This window comes from Drosophila nasuta, chromosome X (genome assembly GCF_023558535.2).
Source record: "Drosophila nasuta strain 15112-1781.00 chromosome X, ASM2355853v1, whole genome shotgun sequence".
In the NCBI taxonomy this organism is placed as follows: Eukaryota; Metazoa; Arthropoda; class Insecta; order Diptera; family Drosophilidae; genus Drosophila; species Drosophila nasuta.
The window spans coordinates 4,098,359-4,117,387 of NC_083459.1; the positions used below are offsets into that span (position 1 = coordinate 4,098,359).

General features: G+C 36.0%; 3 protein-coding genes across 9 annotated transcripts in view; 2 read left to right on the forward strand and 1 right to left on the reverse strand.

Moving 5' to 3' along the window:
* LOC132797245 (myb-like protein Q) overlaps nt 1-16,102 on the forward strand; it is a 57,948-nt gene extending 41,846 nt beyond the window's left edge. The window contains exons 1-5 of one of the 2 annotated variants that reach the window (XM_060808866.1): nt 3,140-3,347; nt 8,127-8,433; nt 8,534-8,760; nt 10,972-11,816; nt 13,776-16,102. In XM_060808866.1, the coding sequence (XP_060664849.1) occupies nt 8,239-8,433; nt 8,534-8,760; nt 10,972-11,816; nt 13,776-15,697 (3,189 nt within the window). In that variant the 5' untranslated portion in view covers nt 3,140-3,347; nt 8,127-8,238 and the 3' untranslated portion in view covers nt 15,698-16,102. Of the gene's footprint in view, nt 1-3,139; nt 3,348-8,126; nt 8,434-8,533; nt 8,761-10,971; nt 11,817-13,775 lie in introns of those variants that run through there. The other variant, XM_060808867.1, reaches the window with a different exon arrangement.
* A 760-nt stretch (nt 16,103-16,862) lies between these two features.
* Nucleotides 16,863-19,029, reverse strand: part of LOC132797246 (moesin/ezrin/radixin homolog 1) — a 29,374-nt gene continuing 27,207 nt past the window's right edge. For all 6 annotated transcript variants that reach the window (XM_060808870.1, XM_060808874.1, XM_060808872.1 and 3 more), the window contains one exon: nt 16,863-18,656. In XM_060808870.1, coding sequence (XP_060664853.1) covers nt 18,492-18,656 — 165 coding nt within the window. In that variant the 3' untranslated portion in view covers nt 16,863-18,491. The remainder of the gene's footprint in view (nt 18,657-19,029) is intronic.
* Nucleotides 16,898-17,364, forward strand: LOC132797247 (uncharacterized). The gene is made up of 2 exons (XM_060808875.1): nt 16,898-17,181; nt 17,239-17,364. Exons 1-2 carry the CDS (start codon nt 16,898-16,900, stop codon nt 17,255-17,257), a joined length of 303 nt encoding a protein of 100 aa, XP_060664858.1. The 3' UTR covers nt 17,258-17,364.

Consider the following 19,029-nt stretch of genomic DNA (forward strand, 5'->3'; position numbering starts at 1 on the left):
TCAGCAGGTTAGCAGGGATTTGTCAAAAAGAGCCGGAGAAATCTCTCAGCAAGTTGTTTTCATAGCTTTTGTTGTTGATTTCAGTTTGATGTTGTTGTAGTTGGCAAAAACGTGCTGTAAATGCATTTCGACAGTCGTCTATGGGGCCAAAAATAATCGCAAATTCGCTGACCAAGGTCGAACACGAATTTACGCTCTGGCATTTACAATAATAATAAACCGCAGCGCTTTATTCATGAGTGTATTCACATTGTATATCAATTGAAAGTTGAACACGCTTCTACAACATATTTTAATTTATTTTGTTTTTGCTTTTTTTGACTTCTGCTTCTTATGTTTTGATACATGCATTTATCATGTCTTTAATAATCTTGAAAGTGACAAATGACGTTGGGAAGAGAGAGATAGAGACGCTCTCAATCTGACTGCTGTGATTTACCCTTGAGGTGGCTCGAAACTTTAAATCTAGCCCAAGCTCTAGTTAATCATTATGGAGTCATTATGTAATTTACAGAATTTTCAAGTTAACCTTCTGAAATCTAGGCTGACATCCAACTGAAATACTTTAACCATTAGTTTTTTCTTTAAGACTTTAAATTACTTATTTCTTTTGGGCAAACAACTAATGTGTAAAGCGCATAAATATATATGTGTATTAAAAAGCGACTCACAACATTAATTGCGGAAATGCGACGTACTTAATTCTATACAGAAAGTAGGCTAGAAGAAGAAAAAAAAGAACTGAAAACTGAGCAACGGAGAAACAACAACATGGCACATTATTTGATAAGCCCATAATCATTGAACCTCAAAAAAGTGCTTACAAACTTTATGACATTTTCCACTTAGCAGAACAACTGATGAGATAAGATAGAAGCAATTAAGGTTGCTGCACCGAGCGCCTCATCTATGAGACGTATGAGAGAAGTACTCTCGTAATTAAGCAATTAATATACCTTGCAGACAGTTATGAAAACCAAGATGAAAAACATAAAAAAAAATACAAAAACGCAGCTGTGGCAGCTGCCTAAATGCCGTTCTCAATTTAAGTTGATGACTGCCTCTTTTTTTTCTATAACCAAAAAAAACTATAATTAAGCTAGATGAAGTAAAGTTTGTGGTAAGCAGACGACAGCTATTGTCTTTAGCATCTTTTTGTCTGTAAATCAACAGTAGATTATTTTAATAAAGTGCCAGAAATGCTAGGAAATAAATACATTGAGATCTTGCTATTTGAATAGTATTTAAAATAAAAACCAAGTAATTTTTTAAAATTAGTTAAGCTATTCTTTGCCTAAAATTGCGTCTACGGCTCTTAGTTGTCTTAGCTGACAAGCTGGTATATTTTGTACTCTATGGTATATTACAAATATAGTACTATAAAAATATAGCCTTTGGTATAATTCAGTATTTTTGCAGTATATTAAATTGGTATATTTTAAATTGAGTAATATATCAATATACCAAATTAAGCTGTTGGTGAAGTTTAGTATTTTTCGGTATATTTGAAATGTAGTACTATATTAATATAGCCTTTAGTATATTTCAGTATTTTTAAAAATTTAAATTGGTACATTTTAAATTTAGTAATATATTAATATACCAAATATAGCTGTTGTTGAAATTTGGTATTTTTGTGGTAATTAATTTGGTATATTTTAAGAATAATACCGCAATATACCATTTTTCATTTTTTTTCTCACTTACTTCTCACACTTACTTGTTTTAAACTTCGTTTCTGACTTTAAAATACATATAATATTTAAAATAAAATCCAATTATTTTTGTTTTTTATTATTTATTATTTAATTGTTAGCATTTTGGTTTAAATTGTAGCTCAAAAAACAGCAGCACTTTTTTTATTTAATTGACTAACAAATTTTAAAACGTAATTTGAAAAACTATAAAATTTAAAACGTAGTCATTGAAATAATTCTTTAAAATAAATATCAAGTCATTTTTGTAAATTATTATATTATTATTATTAGCATATATTTTTATAGTATTATTTTATTATAAAAACATCTTTGCTTAAAAAATTCAAACTTTAATTTATTGAATTTAGAAATTTGAGTTTATCTTAAAAGTATATATTTTAAAGCAACTTTTAAACAAATTTATTTGCAACATTTTAAATAAAATATGCGGCAGCTAGCATAAAGTGATTCAAAATATCAAAATCAAGCTTCTCATTGTTGTCTCTAGTGAACAAAATGCACTTGAGATTGGCAAAAATCCGATTCTTGTTGCAAAGGTTGGCAAGTTCAGAGATCGCAAACGGTCGAGCGATCGTGTTTCGAAAGTAAGTTGCACAGAAAATGTGGGACAGCAAAAATTGTATAAATATCGACACCTTTTGGCGGCAACGCTGACTAAATTTGAGCATTTCCATTTCCGTTTCCGTGCCCAAAAGCAAACAGACTTCAGCCGCCGCCGCAGCAGCAGCAGCAATAATAATCACAACAACAACAACAACAATAACAACGACAACAAAATGTGTCTGATTATAGACATATAGAATAATTTTTGCAGATTTCACTTGGCCAAGTTAAATGCCAAGTTTTTCAATTTTGCGCAGCGCAAATTGTATTTGTGTGTGTCGATGGAAAACTTGTAGAATGCATAGAAACGACGACGGCTTTTCAAAAGTGCTCAATGCTACACTATCAATAACAACAACAACTGCAGCCGCTGTCGCCGTCGCCGTCGATGTCGACGTTTCTCTGCCTCCGCCACCTCAGCGTACACCTGTCTAAGCCAAAAATATAAAAAAATAGGCAGCAAGCAGCCGCTGTCTTGGCCTGGCCTGGCTTGGCCAGGGCCAACAGCAACAGCAACGGCAACAGTAACAACAGCAACAGCAACAGCAACCACTGCGCCCAAAAACCCAACAACTTTTAATTTCAAAACATTCCAGCCAAAGACTTGTGGCGGCAGCGCAGTCGCAGCGCAGTTGCAGCGACGTCGTTCAGTACGTGCGACTTGACTTTCTTTGCGGCAACACAGCCACAAACAAACATACATACAAGTATCAAGTGTATGCGTGTGTGTGTGTGTTTATGTGTGTGGCGCATACCTGCCGGACGGCAGTTAGCCAGGCAGGCAGGCAGTCAGGCAGTCAGCAGCCACCAGTTTTTAGCTAAAGTCAGTCGATAGCAGGCGGCCAAAGCGTTGAGACGTCGTCAGTTGCGCGACGCGTTCGAACGTAACGTTTCTCTCAAAAGCCTAAAAAACAAAAGCAACAACAATTAACAGTCGAGCTTATAAAGTGTAGTACAACAACAACGAAGTGAAGCAAAATAAAAAGCTCAGCTTTTCATTATTTTTGTTTCTGTGCATAAGCAAAGGTGTGTGTGTGTATGTGTATTGCTTGCTCTCTCTTAATGAAGAGTCAGAGAAAGAGGCAATGATGAGTGAGAGCGCGCGTTGCTCTCGCTCTCTTGCAATTACCGTTAATCAAATAAGTTTTGTAGAAATTTAAACGCTACAACTTGAGTGTGTGTGCATGTGTGTGTGTGTGTGTGTGTGTGTTAGTGTATTAAACGGTTCATTGATCGAGTTCAACTGAAATGGAGCAAATGCCAGCAACGACAACAACAACAACAACACAAACGCAAAGGCAAAGGCAGCCAAACAAACGCAAAGAGAGCCCAAAAACAAAAACAAAAAAAGTACAAACAAATACAAAAACAGTGCAAGTGCCGCGCGTACTTTTATGTCTGCGTGTTTGTCTGCATGTGTGTGTGTGTGTCAGCAATTTTTGCTTCTTCGTCAAATGCGCTTAACCCATTTTAATGTGAGACGCGCAAAGCAAAATCCAATAAGCGAAGCAGCAGAAGAGAATGCCAAAAGAATGACAATTGCGGCTTCCAATCGAGTCTAGCCAAAAACAACAACAACAACAGAAACAGACACAGAGAAGAGGGCGCTAACAACACCTATAACAACAACAACAGCAACAACAACAATGGATAATCACAAAAACAACAAGCACAAGCAAAACAGTCTGAAAACCAAATCAGAAATTCATTCCACATGCTCACATTCTATGTACACTGATGTGCAAAAGTACACGTTCAACTGATAAATATAGAATACATTTGCATGCAAAAATATGCACACGCTCAGCTAAAAATATTTTATTGAGCAACTAATTGCAATTAATTCTATTTTTTTTTTTTCATATACAATCTGAGACCGGATTTTTTAATATTAAAATTCCTTTGAATTATTTTATTGAACTCTTAAAGAAAGCTTAAGCTAAAGTAGTAAATATTTTATTAATCAAAACTCGAGTAAAATGTCTGAATTTTGTTTATTTGTAAACAAAGTGAAACTGAAACAAACGGAATATTTAATATTCATTATTTTTTAACAAACTTAAACTGGAGTATTAAAAACTTCAAATTAGTTTAAAATATTTGATTGAACACAAAATAAGTTAAATATCTGCATGATTTTTATTTTAAAACAAACTGAATCTAAAACAAATGGAATATTTAACATTAATCATTTTTTTAACAAACTTAAAACGGGATGTTTAATAATTTGAATTAGTTTATGAAACTAAAATTCAGTTTATCTTTTTCAACAATCTGATACTAAAACGAAACAAAATATTTAATCTTCATTATTTCTAATTTCTAATTTGTTTGATCACAAATTTAGTTAAAATTCTGAAATTTTTTGATACCGTTTTATTGTTTTCTTTTATTTTATTTATTTTTTTTGTTTTTGTTTTCCTTGTTTTGTATTTTAAATTGCTTCGATAGACTTCACAGAATAATTCCACAAATTTCTAAAGAAATCCAGGAGCACATAAAAAAAGAAACATTTGCTTTTCATGTATTCCACTCACAAACATTATATACCAAAGTGCAATCTATTTTGATTGCTTGGTAATTTTGGATAATTACGGTTGAATAACATAAATTAAATTTTTAACTGTCGGTGCTGGCAGTCGCATACGAAATAACGAAATAACAATTGAATGTCAAGCTGACAGACAAAATATAAGAATAGAATTTATTTAACTGAAAATCAGACACGAAATTAAATATAATTTAGAATAAAACTAGCTCTGAGCAGATGAATTAAAGAATTAAACTGAGGATTTGTTGTGAAAAAAGTAATAATAATTTTACGAATTATTTACCTTATGTTTGCAATAAATTACTGCATTTTTAATTCACAATTAGACACAGCTTGTGGGCTTTTGCAATTGGCTTAATACATTATGACCAATAAGTTGTTGTTATAAGCTAAAATTATCAGGATATTATCAAAGTTTATTACCACAAATCACACGGTATACAGGTTTATACTGATCACCTTGCAAATGAATCGAGTTCTAACTTTTGAAAGCGAACACAAAAATTCTCCATTTATGAGGGCATAAAAACTGATTCATTTAAATGGCCTGAAAAAATGCATTAAAAAATAAAACAAACCTAGAGTGTATGAAGATTTATTTCTTATAAACAAAGTTCAGTTCAAATATATAACAACAAATGCCACCCGTGGTAGACCTTTTTTTCTTTGCTCAATTGTTTCGTGAGCTTAGTAGAAACCAGTTGAGAAGGATGACAAATATCATAATATAAGATCGGATTTACGTAATAAATAAAACCATTCAGATAAAGTTCAGGTGTTTTTCCACATTTTGTATGTGTGTGTGTGTGTGTGTGTGCGATATTCTCTTGGTACTTTTCAGAAGAAATAAATTTCAAATGTGTTTATTTCGCTTTTTGAGGTTAATAATTTCGTTTGTTTAGCAGCTTTTGTGTTTTGTGTTATTGCCGTGTGCTGTGGGCCGCTTTTGTGTCATATGTAAATTTCAAAGGCACACACACACACACACACACACATTGTGGCAGCCGTATAACATTGATAAATATCTTGAAACTCAACAACAACGGACTTGGAATGAAAAAAAAACATCAAATAAAACAAGATTCGAGATTCTTTTTGGCCTACGCGAGATGCGAGAAGCGAGATGCGAGATGTCGCACAACAAGTTGTACCAGCTCATCGATTATGAATATTATTGAGAAGATATACGAGTATATCAACAACATTAATACCGTTCTTCGGCTTGTGTGTGTGTGTGTGTTAGCACCATTTTTTTTGTTTTCTGTGTGTTTTTCAAAATCCCCCAAGACTGGAGACTGGAAACATAGTATTATGACACACCAGTGGACAGAGCGGCTGTTTGGTTGGCTGCCTTGGCTTCTCTTGCGGCTCTTTCGAATTGAAATTTGTCTAAAAATGATTCCGTTAGATGCCCGTAACCATAACTAACATGAGCATAAATATTATATGCACTTGTGCGATGCGATGCGATGCGTTGTGATCACTCGGCATTCCACACACACACACACACATATAATCACACACACACTCACTCGGATGACGCAAATGTCTCCTGCTCAGTTTCATCTGTGATTGATGATCATCCGATTGCCGCACGTTGAGCTCCCCTAATAAAAATGCATATTTTAAATTGGATTTGCATTTAGCGGCTTCATTCTAATGACCTTCTGATCTAAGTATAAGCCGCTTTCTTATACGTTTATTTCGATTTAAGATTCTTGGGAAATTTAACTTGAAATTTCTCCGGCATTTTGTTTTAGCTGCAGCACTTGAATATTTAAATATTTATGTGGAGAATGCTTTGCATTTTAATCGAGTTTAAAATGAAATAAATTATATTCAAAAATCAATTCTGTGTACTTTCAGTATTAACATACATTTTATAAGCAAACGCAATTCAATTTGATTTTTATATATTTTTGCAAATGCTTTGTATTTAATATTTTGTTTATTAAAGATCAAATTCAATTCTTGAGAACATTTTAAATATCAGAATTAAGCTGAATTCTACATGAGAAATTAAACTGGAATATATTTGACATTTATGTTTTGTGTTGCAAGCGCAGTTTAATTTAATTTTGAATTATTTATAAGAAAATGTGAGGAATGCTTTGCATTTTTTTATTTAGTTTGCTAAACATCAAACTCAATTCTGCGGGTATTTTAACTCTGTGTATGCATAAAATGTTAACAGGCAGAATTAACCGATGCGATATAGTCATGTAATAGTATATCAATATACCAAATATGGCCTTCGATATGTTCCAAAATACTGTATATCAATATACCAAATATGACCTTTTGTATATTTTACCATTTTTAAGGTACATTAATTTGGTATATTTTACGAATAATACCGAACTGTAAAGTAATTGTACACCAATATACCAAATATAGCCTTCGATATATTTTAAAATATTGTCAGTATATGTACTTGGTATATATAAAAATAATACTGCACTGTAGTGTAATGATATACCAATATGCCAAAAAAAACCTTCGGTATATTTTACTATTTTTAAACCGAATACCGAACTGTTAAGTAATAGTATACCTATATACCAAATATTGACTTCATTTGGTATATTTTAAGAATAATACCGAACTGTTAAGTAATAGTATACCTATATACCAAAAATTGACCTCTGCGTAATTTAGTATTTTTGTGGTATATTAATTCCGTATATTTTAGGAATAATACTACACTGTCCTGTAATAGTATACCAATATACCAAATATGACCTTCGGTATATTTTAAGGTATATAAATTTGGCATATTTTAAGAATAAAACTGAACTTTAAAGTAATAGTGCCTATATACCAAATATAGCCTTCAGTATGTTTTAGTATTTTTATCGGTATATTAATATGGTCTATTTTAAGAATAATGTCATACTGGAATTTAATAGTATACCAATATACTAAACATAGCAGTCGGTAATTTAGTACTTTTTGGTATATTATTTTGGTATATTTTAATAATAATACCGCACTATAATGTAATAGTATACCAATATACAAAGTATTGCATTCGGTATATTTTAGTATTTTTTGCGGTTTAATACCGCACTGTTTTGCTTTTAATTAAAATGGGTAGCGAGTATATCACAGTCGATCACACTCGACTGTAGCTTTTTTACTTGTTACAAATCAGCAATTATAATAAGCTGAATTCTCAATGTAAAATTCTACTGAACATTCTATAAATCAAAACTTCATTTTCACAATTTCAATGTCTTTAATCTCATTTGCAGATGCTCATCAGCAGTTGCCTTTGAAATTGGTAAAGACAGTGAGCGAGAGAGAGAGAGAGAGAGGGAGAGAGAATCGATAAATCGCTAAACGAAATTTCGATTTGGTGTCAAGATGGCGCTACGCTTGCGTCGCGACGTCCAGAAGGCCTCGTACTATGTGTGGTTCCTTGGTGCCGAGGAGGCGAAGGGATTGCGGGGTGCTCGCGTCATTAACTCAGTGCTGCCGTATCTGGTGGACAGATCGCGCAGCCAGGAGCCGCTCAAGGTGACGTTGCAGGTCTCGCACAAGGGCATCAAAATCGTGCAGGTGAGTAACAAAGTTGTGGCATTCACTTTCCTCCTTCTCCTCCTCCTCCTCCATCATGCAACATCCATTCGTTTTTTCCTCTTTTTGTTGTGTATTATAGGGCGCATCGAAGCATTTAATACCACACAGTGCCATAACCAGCTCCGTGCAAACCGATGACATCGTTGCCTGTGTGCTGCTCCTCTATAATCCGGCCACCAAGTGCCCGCTGCATGTGCACGCCTATCGTTGCGACTCGGAGACAACGGCTGAGGCGTTGCATCTACAATTGCAAATACTCATCAATCGGCCCGACAATCAAAAGCGTTTCGAGGAGCTCGAGACCAGGTAAGTTGCACACACCATGAATGAATGACTGATCTGATGTGAATCACATTCGATTGATAGATAGACCCAGTAGGAAACTGTTCAATGACATTGAAGTAATTTGATTATAACAGTGTTTTAATTGATGAATAAAAATATCTAAAGTAGTTGCGTTCTGTTGCATGTTAAAAGAGACTCTAAATTTTAAAGAATTGTAACTATGGATAGTTCGAAACTTATTAACAGATGAACTCTAGAAGGGTTGCTAAATAAACATGAATGAATGAATACCTGATCTGATGTGAATCACATTCGACTGTGATAGACCTAGTAGGAAAATGTTCAATGACATTAATTTGATTATAACAGAGTTTTAATGATTAATGAAACTATATAACATAGTTGGGTTCAATTGCATGTTAAAAGAGACTCTAAATTCAAAAGAATTGTATCTATCGATAGTTCGAAACTTATTGACAGATGAATTTTAGAAGGGTTACTAAATAAACATGAATGAATGAATACCTGATTTGAGGTGAATCAAGTATTTAAAGTAGTTGCATTCAGTTGCATGTTGCATGTTAAAAGAGACCATTAATTTAAAAGAATTGTATCTATGAACTCTAGAAGGGTTGCTAAATATAGTATGCATATATCCAACCGATATACAAAGCAAAAATGATCATATTGTTGCATTTATACTGTTCTTTATGAAGTTTATTGTTATGTACTACAATTTCAACTCATATAAGAAATAAAAGATTTTTCAATTTTTATGTTATTTCCAATATTGTTAATTCATATTTATGTAAGCTAAAAGACCAAGCAGTAAATCTTAAATAAATGTAGGAAATAAAATGTTATTCATTTCATATTATAATAGATTATAATATTAATTCAAATTAGACCCAGTAGTAAAATTCAAATAATTTAGAAAGAATTTAGGTTTTTTTTTCATGTATTTATGTTATTTAGTTTTAGGTTAATTCGACTCCATTTCATATATTTTACTGTGGGATATGCTGTATAAAAAAGTAATTGCGATTCCAAGATAAAAAGATTGTCCAATTCTTATGCAAGACTTTTGGTAGACAAATTTTCTTATTTATTGATTTAATCACAGACATATGAATTGTGTTTGCTTTAAGCCAGTTCCAATCAACTTGCGACTAATTTCATTTACGTGGCATACACAAAACATCATGTGGCAGCACTTTTCGGCGATGTTTTTAGTTGTTTTTAGCTGGGGGTCTTCAAATTTACCGCAAATCGCAATCAATTGAGTGCCGCAACAAGCAGGAAGCAAAGTTGCCAACCTGCTCACTTAGACACTCCATTAGCCAATGGGGCAGCTGTGGCACTAATGTTAATGCCTAGCAATGCAGTTGCAAGTTGCATTTTCAGTTGAAGACGGCACTCCCAATTAATGAAAGACCAGAAGAGAGAGAGAGGAGGAGAGAGAGAGAGACAGTTTCCCCACGAGCAACGAAATAGCACACAAAATGATATAAGCGACTCCTGTGGCGTTCAGTTATTTTTCATTTACTTCTATGCTACAAAACTAAAGACCTATTGCATATGGTTATACTTCATAAAGAGCTTAAGAGTTCTATGAGGCTTGCATACAAAAGTAATTTTAAGATTTCAAGATTTCAAATCATGTTCTCAATCTAGATTTTTTCTTGCCGTGTAAGAATAAGCTCTTCTAAAATGATTGCTTTTAATATAATACATAGTTGTTCTTATAATACTGAGATATATATATTTGTGAGGTTCAAGTATGATATTAAGCAGCATTGAATAGTTCTTAAATGTAAATTCCAATAGAATTCTGTACTTTAAACTAATATTAGGCAGTGAATAAAACTTCCAAATCAAATTTTTTTGTATATTCACTTTTAAAAACAAGTTTTTCATCTGATCAATATTAACTTTAAAAGAATTATTTATGTGGGTTCATTATATTTTACTTTTCAAAGTTCAAGAAATATAAAAGTAATATGTTTGTTAGGAAAATGTGATGGTATTTCTGCCAATATGATGTTTCTTTTGAGTAAATTAGTTTCGGAATTGATTAATATTTCATAAACACATAAATTCAAATACAAATTATTTGAAAAGCTCTATTACAAAACTGCTTTTAATTGAATAAATGTGATTTCCGATTCAATTATTTGATATGTTTTAAAAATCATAAATACTGATCGATCGCTGCTCCTTTTTTCACTGCAGATTGGGCATTTTGCCGCCTCTGCCCGCTGGCGGAGGACCAGGACAAGGACACGGCAGCAGCCACAGCTCAGAGAAACGTCACGAAAGCTCTCACAAGTCGTCGCACCATCTGTCGCAGTCGCAGTCGCAATCGCATCACTCCAATGGCGGTGGATATTCACATCATCAGCAGCAACAGCAGCAGCAGCAACATCAGCAGCGACGTCACGAGACATCGCCGAAGCGTTTCAGCAGCTCCTTGGGCAGCGACACGGGCAACAGCACACGTGAATCGGAGTGCAGTGAGGAGCACGGTTTGGCTGGTTCTCCAGTCTCCCGCTCTCCGCCACACGGTGGCAACCACAACAACAGCAACAGCAGCAACAACAACAGTGGAAAGCATCATTCACATCAGCACTCACAACACTCACAGCATCATTCACAGCACTCATCATCATCACATCATCCGCCGCTGACGGCACAACAGAACAGCGATCTATTCGATTCGCTGGCCGCCGAGCTGCGGGCCAAACTCAATGGCAACGGTCCGCCATTGTTGTTGCCGCCTCGCGACTACGACACGGTGCATCGCTCCAAGGGCAATCTGACGGCCATCGAGCTGCGTCGCTGTCGCAACGCCTTGATTGTGGGCGGCGCTGGCACGCCCAAAGGCGCCACTGCCTCCGGCCACGGCGCTGCCACAGCTGGCGGCAGCCCCTCAGCAGCTGTCAGTGGCGCCACATCGGCCGCAGCAGCGGCATCTGCGTCCAATGCCAACGGCAAGCAGGTGTCCTCGCGTGGCTCCTCGGGCATTGGATCCGATCTGGCGCCGAGCCCAGAGCGACAAGAGCTGAATAGTTCAAGTGGTGAGTGGAAAAAGAGATCAATGATCTACATATGGATAATTCTCTGACGGATTTGTCCCGTGCGACAGTCTTTACAGTGAAAAAAACATAAACTGAAACAATTTTTAAAATAAGTAAAGGTTATTCTTCAAATTAGTACTTCAATTGGAGCTAAGAACAGTTTTGGATTTCTTTTTCTGTTTTGTTTTCTGTTCTGATAATTGCAAAAATTAACAAATTTGTACGCAAACAAAAAAAAATTAACGAATTTATATATTTTATCGTAAAATAAAACAAGTTCCTAAAATCAATCTTAGCTCTAAAAATAGTTTTAATCTAAAGAATGACATTCACTTAGTTTTAAAATTGTTTTAGTTTATGTTTTTTTTTAACTGTAAAGATGAATTACCCATATATGATTATAATTGCAGTCGAAACAAGAGAAACAACAATGTATTTAATTTGAATTGATAACTGACAATAGTACTATATATAGAAGCAACTTATTTTGTCACAATTTCAACAGCTTAACAAATAGGTAACGCAACGTTAAGATCAAATGTTCGTAACATACTGAAGACAGTATTTTTCTCCTAGTGATCTTAGCACCATGAAAATAAGACATTAAGAGATTGATTCCATATTAAATTATGACAATGATAACATTATGATGTGCAAATGATATTGAAAGAATGAAATTTGAAATTTGAAGAATAAAATTTGAGGAATCAAATATGAAGAATGATATTTAGCAATGAATAAAGCTACAGTCAAATGTGCTCGATTGCTACCCATTTTCATTACCAATTTTAGTATACTGATATACTAGAAATATTCCAAAAATACTGAAATTTATTGAAGACTATATTTAGTATACTATACAGTACGATATGATATAGCCAAAGCAACTGACACCCGATTTCAGTAGGCGTTTTTTGGCATTATTTTTTAAACAACTTCTGCACTTTTGATATGATCTCAAATTTCAGTTATATACCTGCTACTCTACCGAAAATGAATGTAACAGGCAGAAGGAGGCATCTTTCGACACTATAAAGTATATATGTATATGTTTTATACTTAATCAGCGTCAACAGCCAATACGATGTAGTTATACAATAGCATACCAATATACCAAAAGTAGCCTTCGATATATGTTAGCAATTTTTCATAACGTTCATAAATAATACCGCAATGCTTTGTTTTTATTGCAAATAGGTAGCAGGTATCTCATAGTCGAGCACACTCGACAGCAGCTTTCTTACTTTGCTTTGGAATGGACATTTATAGCCATCTAGCATACCACAATTATACTTAAATAAATGAAAAGTTTCATAACAATAACATATTTTCTCTAATGCGATTGCAAAATTTCGATTAATTGTGTTGCACATGAATTTCCAATAAGTTTTCTCAAATAACCTTAAATTGAGTTTTTTTTTTTTTTAGAAACAAGGAACAACTTTCGAACATCTTAAATAGATTTGACTGAAGCTTCAATTAAGCCAATAATACTTTAAAATTCATAAAATCGAACAGAAACTTTAGCGTAGCAAAACTGCATCAAAATCTAGAAGACTCTTTAAAAATAATAAAAGTAAATTAATTAGTAATTATAAAGGTAGAAAATAAATAACAGTGCCGCAAAAATACTAAGATATGCCGATCGATGAAAAACTACATTAAAAAAATACCATACAGGTCAAAATATACCATATTGCAGTAGCGTAGAAAAACTTCATCAATATCAAGTAGACTCTTTTAAAATGGAAAATGCATAGCAGTAGTATTATTCTTAAAATATACCGAAATACAAAAATATACCGAAGGTCATACTTAGTATATTGATGTAGTACATTGAAAATATACCAGATTGTCAGGCAAAGCAGCTAAAGCCAAAAGCTTCTCTTCATGAAATTCGACTGTAACATACTAAGTTTTTCCCACAAAAAATACTAAATTCCAATCTCTACCCAACAGATGACGAACACTGGTCGAATGAGGCGGACAATTCGGTAATTGCGCTGAAGCCGTCGCAGATTGCGCTGCCGCCGCATGCGCAGCTGAAGCGCAAGAGCGCCGTTCAGCCGCCGGAGGACAGTTATCTGCGCGACTTGCCAGCGAAGCCGTATGTGCCCCGGCAGAGCGAGAGAGAGCGCGAACGTGAGAGGGAGAGGGAGCGTGAGAGGGAGCGAGAGCGCGATAGAGATCGCACCAAGACGCCGGCATCGTCGAGCAAATCGTGGTCGCGAGAGGATGAGATCAAGCCGATCATCATGCGACCAGCGGACTACGATGCGAAATTCAATCGTGTGATGCAACAAGAGCCGCTGAAGCACGAGGGAGGCGGAGGTGCAGCCAAATTGCGGGACACGGACAAATACAATGAGATCAATCGCTTGCTCAACAAAAAGCTCTCGGGTCACGAGCGGGAGCGCGAAAGGGAACGCGAAAGGGAGCGTGAGAGGGAGAGGGAGCGTGTGAAGCAGCGTTCGTTGCATGATGATGAACTCGATGATTTCGATGACTCGGATCCGTGCAGCGAGCCGCAGCAACAGCAGCCGCATTCGCTGAGCGGCTATCGCAAGGAGAATCTGACCGACAAGCAAAAGTTCATGGAGTATGCATCAAAGAAGCAGCAGCAGCAACAACAGCAACAGCTCAAGTCTTATGCTGCCGAGGAGGCGCAACGTTATGGCGGCAGTCGACATCGCTATGTGGATCCGGCAGAGTTGCCATTCGATCAGCAGCAGCAGCAGCACAACAAGTATGCTGCAGTGCATCGTGGCGAGGCGACGCGCAGCAGCAGCAGCAACAACAGAGACAGAGAAAGGGAGAGGGAGAGAGAGCGTGAGCGTGAGCGTGAAAGAGAGCGTGAAAGGGAACGCGATCGGGATCATTCACGTGATCGGAATCCATATCGCGAGGCCGAGAGCCTGCCATACATCCAGAGCATGGAGAAGATGATGAAGTCCACGGGCATGCGCTACAACAACAGCAGCAGCAGCAACCACAACAACCACAACAACAACAGCAGCGGCAACGATGAACCGCCACCGCCGCCACGCAGCAGCAGCAGCAACAAGACGCACAGCGTCAGTCAGGTGTCGCCCCGTGAACGTTTCCACGATGCCAAGGACAAGTTTAGGGCCATGGAACGCAACGGCAGCAGTCGCTACGATCTAGATGAACGCGATGGCGTCCCACCATCGGCAACCGGCAACAACAGCGACTATCATCGCTCATCGTCGCGCCGGCGACGCGGCAGCTTGGAGCCGCCCAGCTATGTGGAGGAGCAGTGGAGTGATGAGGATGACGAGGAGCCGCTGCAATCGATGCAGCCGGAACCGTTGTTGCCCCGTGGCCGTGGACGATCCCGAGAACGTTCGCATTGGCAGCAGCAGGAGCAACTGCAGCATCAGCAACACAGCAGCAGCAGCGGCAACTTGCGGCATGGACAGGAGCGTGAGCGACGTGAGCGGGATTATCCCATGAGACGTGGCGAGGAGCACCATGAAGTGTATAGGCATGAGAGGGAGAGGGAGCGGGAACGCGAGCGTGAAAGAGAGAGGGAACGGGAGCGTGAAAGGGAGAGAGAACGTGCTTCGTCGCGTCATCAGCTGCGAGCGCATTCGCGTGAATATCTTCAGTCAGCAGAGTCCGGCGGCAAGTCGAGCTCATCGCGTGGCGGCGTCTCGCATCACGCAGAGCGTTATCCCTCGCCAGCGCCCACGCCCAGCAGCAGCAATAGCGGAGGAGGAGGAGGTGCAGCTGGTGTGGCGCCCTCTGGCGGTGGCAAGCCGTTGGCCAGCATGCCGAAGGGCTATCGACACAGCTATGCGGAGCCGGTGTTTGCGCGCTCCGGCGGACGTGTGGGACTCGCTGCAGTCAATCCCTACTAAGAGCAGAAGAACCGAGCAACAATTGTAAATTCCGAAAAGAGAGGAAGAGGGAGAGCATGAAAGAGAGAGCGAGCAAGCGAGTAACCCAATCCATGCGCACGAATGCGCCTGTAATTATGTGCCTTCTAAATATGTTTTATATGAGTACATACTTTATACATATACATATCTATATATATATATATATACATACACATATATCTACATCTATATGCATAGATTAGCCTATATACATACATATACACCGTGTATATCTTTTATGTAGCGAACAAATCGAAACACAAACAAACACACAGTTTAAAAATGCATTTTTTTTTTATTGATTGTAATCTTAAGACGCGCGGTTAATTGGTATAGTATAAATATTATACATAAATACTGTATATGTATAGCCGATTTTTTTTTTATATATATATATATTTTACATATACTCGATCAAAAATAATAATTGATTAAATTTACTTATAAATATATAGCTCATGTATCTATTGTTATCAATTTGATATTTGCATTAATAAAGCGCTAGTAACAAACAAAAAATATCCAACAAAAAAAATAGTAAAAGCATTTCAAAATAATTTGCGTTCGTTTCGTTGTCTGTTTGTCACATGAATTTATAATTTCGCTATAGTTATACATACCACATTATAGGAACCATCGGAGGAAAAATGGGGTAACAAGAAATATATAAAACGAAACTATACCATTTAAAAAAGCAAATAATAAAAGTCAGTCAATTATATTCACTTTTTTTGGCTGCCTAAAAGTATGCTTTGATTTTTGCATTGTGAAATTTGAGAAATGCAGCGTTGCCAACTACTTGAAATTAGTGCAAGGCACAAAAACTAAGTTAACTTGCATCACTATGTCAAGAAACATTTGAACGATACTCGTTATAAAACGAAATTGTAGCACTTGAAAAAGCAAATAATAAAAGTCAGTCATTTATGACAGCCTAAAAGTATGCTTTAATTTTTGCATTGTGAAGTTTGACAAATGCAGCGTTGCCAACTACTTGAAATTAGTGCAAGGCACAAAAACTAAGTTAACTAGCATAACTATGTCATGAAACATTTGAACGATACTCGTTCATTTCAATTATTTCCTCAATCCCATACAATCACTCGATCTGAACAGAAACATTTGAATATTTTTATATACGCACACGCCTTTTCCAAATTTATTTTATTTGTCCGTCTAATGAGCACAATGACTGAAGAAGACCGCAAAATGGCTGTCTACACTGCGAACAGGAAGAAATATAACTATACTTTGGCTGTCCTGATGGCGATGCGGAACGACTTCGAACCGGAAAAATTCCTTAGTCTGTATGATGATATACACAATCGATATCCTATGCTAATCCATAATCATGTGATTGACACGGCGATCATCATATGGAAAAAATGCTTTGTTGTGCCGGACAAGGATGTGTCTTTTTATTATAGGGAATTGTACAAATACCATTTCAATATGATAGATGCGTAAGATTTAATTCTACAGCTGTTTTCACATTCCCTGATTATTATAATTACCCATAGACTGAATGGCGATTATTAAACCGACTCAAAGTCAAAAGTCGCTAATGCTATGCAAGCAGATCATTTTACTAAAACGATCAAATTAAAATTAACCTTGACAAATGCTATTCAGCATTAGAACTTCAATTTTTCGATTTTTTTATTTTATTACTCATTCGCCTAGTCGATAATTTTTTTAATTTGACAGCATAAAAGTATGCTATAGAAATTGTCAAAATCCCAAAAGTTAATTTTCTTTCTTTCAATATCTTGAATAAATGCTCATTGTCACTGTTGTAGTTGTTTTTGTTTTGTTTTACATTTTTATTGTTTAATTTAAAAACTCTTTGTTTGGTTTTTCACAATAGTTTTTTTTTTAAAGATTTTTTTCAAAACAAAAATAAAGAAGAAAAATATAGTTTATATAATATATTTTTATCCTTTTTCTCACTTGTGTTTTCGTTTTCTTGTTTGTTTGTTTTTTTTTTTGTAATAATATTAATTAAAAATATTGTTTTCTTTTTGTTTTGTTTTCTTTCGCAAGTTAATTTAAGAAACAATTAATCAAGTTCTTATTTAATTATACAAATTTAAAAAAAATAGTAATTATATAATAATAAAAATAATATTTATAACGGGGGAAAATGCAAATTGCTGTTGTTGTTGTTTGTTATTGTAGTTGTAGTTGTTGTTTTTCTTGTTACTGCGTTTCGTTTCTCCTCAATGTGGAGCTCATAGGGAGAAGGGAGGAGGGATTCTGGACCTGGCTGGTGCACAAAAATTGGCGACCATTCTATAAAATTTATTTACTGCATGGATGGGGCGGGGCGATTGATTGATTGATTGATTGTCGTTTAACACTAGACTGTCAAAACCGTTGGCGGAAGTGTCTTCTATTATTTTCTTTTTGGTTTTATATATTTTTTGTTTTAAATAACGCTGCGCTTCATTTCATCTCCTGCTCATATTCTTATTTTCATTTTCATATTTTTATTTTTATTTGTTTTTGTTTTTCTTTTCAACTTTCTATACATACACGTCGCGGGTCAGGTTAAAAAAAAAATAACTCATTTGAAATAAATTGTTTAAGCTTCATATTAACTGTGGAGTGTAATTGATTAAAGTTTTTTTTTTTTGTTTTCCTTTTTTTTTTGTTTTGTTTTGTTTTTTGCTACATCGACGTGATTTTGGGCGGGGCGGAGAGATGGGGTTAGGGGGGAGGGATGGAGCGCTGCTAGTAGTTGGATGTAGAAGAAGGCGTCGTGGATGCCGCTTTACATGTTCTCAAACTGATCCACGCGACGCTTTGTGTTGCCCTTGCGGATCTCACGCAGCGTCTTGTACTTGTCGCGTCCCTGACGCACGTTCTCGCGATGAATCTTGTCGTTTGCCGTCTCTTTCGTTTCGTCGCGTGACTGCGCCAGATCTTGCTTCAAGGCCTGGGTTGTTGTATCGAAATGAGCGAGATGGCGACACACAAATAGAAAGAGAAAGAGAGAAAAGTAAGTAAATTAAGTATACGTTGAAAAATAACAATGCCAAAAGCTTAATTACTTAATGCGAACAAATAGTGACTTGACTAGTCTTAAAATTTCCATTGACTTATTTCTACTAAACAATGTTAATAGCACTTCAACAATTTGTACAAATTGCAATCAAGACTAACTTCGTTTTTCTACAAACATACTGATGATCGATGTGCTATTCGCATTTAAAATAAACATCTTGTTTATCGATACTCAATTGAAATTTTACAACTAACTTGACATGACAATTTAACTAGCTCTAAAATCGATTGATAAATGTTTTCCT

What these genes read in the sequence shown, in the direction of transcription:
- LOC132797247 (XM_060808875.1), top strand. Translation starts at nt 16,898, where the DNA reads ATGAGCACAATGACTGAAGAAGACCGCAAAATGGCTGTCTACACTGCG.